This window comes from Merops nubicus, unplaced genomic scaffold (assembly GCF_000691845.1).
Source record: "Merops nubicus isolate BGI_N331 unplaced genomic scaffold, ASM69184v1 scaffold30251, whole genome shotgun sequence".
Classification (NCBI taxonomy): domain Eukaryota; kingdom Metazoa; phylum Chordata; class Aves; order Coraciiformes; family Meropidae; genus Merops; species Merops nubicus.
In genome coordinates, this window is record NW_008590744.1 from 9,213 (window position 1) to 11,685 (window position 2,473).

The 2,473-nt window shown below is 60.4% G+C and overlaps 1 protein-coding gene across 1 annotated transcript in view; it reads right to left on the minus strand.

Annotated features, from left to right (window-relative positions):
- Positions 1-2,473, minus strand: part of SLC27A4 (solute carrier family 27 (fatty acid transporter), member 4) — a 5,997-nt gene that overhangs the window by 836 nt on the left and 2,688 nt on the right. The window contains 5 exon segments of the mRNA XM_008950059.1: positions 112-406; positions 579-716; positions 894-1,020; positions 1,240-1,449; positions 1,856-1,965. Of these exon segments, the coding sequence (XP_008948307.1) occupies positions 112-406; positions 579-716; positions 894-1,020; positions 1,240-1,449; positions 1,856-1,965 (880 nt within the window).

Sequence of the window (2,473 nt, forward strand, 5' to 3'; positions counted from 1 at the left end):
GAGGCACTGGCAGCCTGTCAAGAATGGACACAAGGTCCTTCCAAAACCAAAGCTTGGGAAGGAGGGAACCCTCCAATTCCCACTAGGCACATCCCCAGTGGCCTCTTCCCAGCTCGCTGAGGGGAGCCTCGGTCCAGCCTCCTACAGAAGGACACATCGATCTGAACGTGCAGGACACGCTCACATTCGAGTGCCAGAGGTCTGCCTGCCTCCCCCGATTGTCCTCTACCTTCTCAGCTACCTGGGATTTCCACCCCATAAACCACCACGTCCGTCAGGCTGAGGATGCGGCTCAGTGTCCCCTCCACCTCTGTGGTGGAGACGTTCTCCCCCTTCCAGCGGAACGTGTCCCCGGTGCGGTCCCGGAAGTACATGTAGCCATATTTGTCCATCACCAGGACATCCCCTACAAGAAAATGAGGAATAAACAAAAAAAAAAAAAAAAAAAGAGGTGTGAGAGGGACAAGGAGCAACCCTGGAGCCTCTCAGGGCAGTGCTGCTAAGCCTGGGACAGCCCCCATGCCCACCCAGGTACCCTTCTCTGCTCTCAGCGGACAGCAGGGCCCTGCTTGCCTCACCTGTGAGATAGGCAAAGTCCCCTTTTGTAAACACGTCCCTGGCGATTTTCTTGTTGGTGGCCGACTGGTTCAAGTAGCCATCAAAGTGCTGCAAGGGGTTGCTCTTGACAATGCGGCCCACCAGCTGTCCTGGCTCCCCTGCAGGAAGAAAAGGGGATGAAGGGGGAAGCAACTACCCACATCCAAGCACAGAGGGTGTCTAATAGGGTTGGTGGGGTTTAACTGAGCAGAGAGTCAAATCTAGGTAAATTATCTTGAAGCATCAGGAAAGACTTGCACAGAGCTGAGGAGGCTTATCCCTGTGGTTGCCCTCACCTGGTTTGCAGCTGATACAGAGACCGTCGGGCCCCCGGATCAGCTCCATGGTGTCTTCATCCACCTTCACCAAGCCAATGGGGTACACACCCGGTAGGATCCTGCTGTTGAAGCCACACGACCCAACCTGGAACAGAAAGAGACAAGTGTGGGTGGCACACCCACCCTGAGCCTGCTGCCCACACACATCCAGGATACCACAGGCCCCAACAACAGCCAAAACCCCTCGGGGTGGATAGCAACCCACGCTAAACCTCTTGGAGCAAGCAACCAGGAGCAAACATCCTGTCTGGGTTTCCAACCCTGCCCAGGCCTCTGGGACACGGGGAGGGCGCTGAAGCCTTACGTTGTTATCGAAGTTCCCCAGGCTGCAGTTGCACTCGGTGGCCCCGTAGAACTCGGCCACCTGGGCGATGCCGAAGCGGGCCATGAACTCGCGCCAGATGGAGGCGCGCAGCCCGTTGCCCAGCGCCATGCGCACCCGGTGCCGCCGCTCCGCCTCCTGGTAGGGCTGGGTCAGCAGGGAGCGGCAGATCTCCCCGATGTACTGCACAATCTGTGGGGCATGGAAAGACTCGCTAGGACCCCTCTGCCAGGCCCTGGGTCGCTTGGGGTTTCTTCAGGGCAGGTAGGAATTACACGACGTGCCCAAAGTCCCCTACAGGTACCGCGGTGAAAGCCAGGAGTCCTGCCAGCTCATCCAGCGCCTGTCCTTCCCCGCCTAACCCGCCCCTTCAGGACACCATACCTATCTGAGACCGCCTGGCTACTCCTGGAGCATGGGAAAGGCTGGGACACGTGGAGTTAACCACCCCAGGTGGGAAGGACACCTTGGCAAGGTGGTTTGGGATGGACAGGCAAAACCTGTCTGGGCCTCCCCCTCTTCCAGCAGCTGGGCTCTCCCCAGCACAGCACAGAACCCCAGGCTCTGCTGCCCACTCCCGGCTGGCTTCTGGCCTCACCGTGCAGTTGTATTTCACGCAGTCCTCCCAAAAGTGTGAGGCTGAGAACTTCTTGCGGATGACAACCGTCATGCCCTGCAGCAGGCACTGCCCGACCCCCACGATGTTCCCTGCGGAGAAGCAGCCGGGGAGCTCTCAGTTCCCAAACACCCCCAGCCCAGCCCGCTCCGGGAGAGGACTAGGAGGGCAAGGTGGGCACCACACACAGTGGCTGGCTCACAGCTCGTGGGTGTTCACCCCACAAAGCCCCCAGGAGCACAGGCACTGCGGGGGAGACACATGGCAGCAACGTCCGGGGCCGCGCTTTGCACCTCGACACCCCAGCACACCTCAGCCAGCCAGGTGGGCACCACTTCCCTTCCCCCAGGCTGTCCATGGGGAGCAGCTATTCCAAATCCAGCCTAGGAGCTGGGATAATGCCCCCTCCACACACTCCCCACTCCAAAGGTCAGCCAGATCGATTTTTGGCTCCCAGAAAAAGGCGGAAAGCCTCGGTCAGGCCCTGCCAGCGGCAGGTGGCTCCTCCCCCACACGGAGATCTCTGCTCCACCAGGCTGAGGGCTGAGCCCCGGGCTCGGCCGCGGGGAGGAGCCGGCGGGGTCGCGGGGCGCCGCCAGC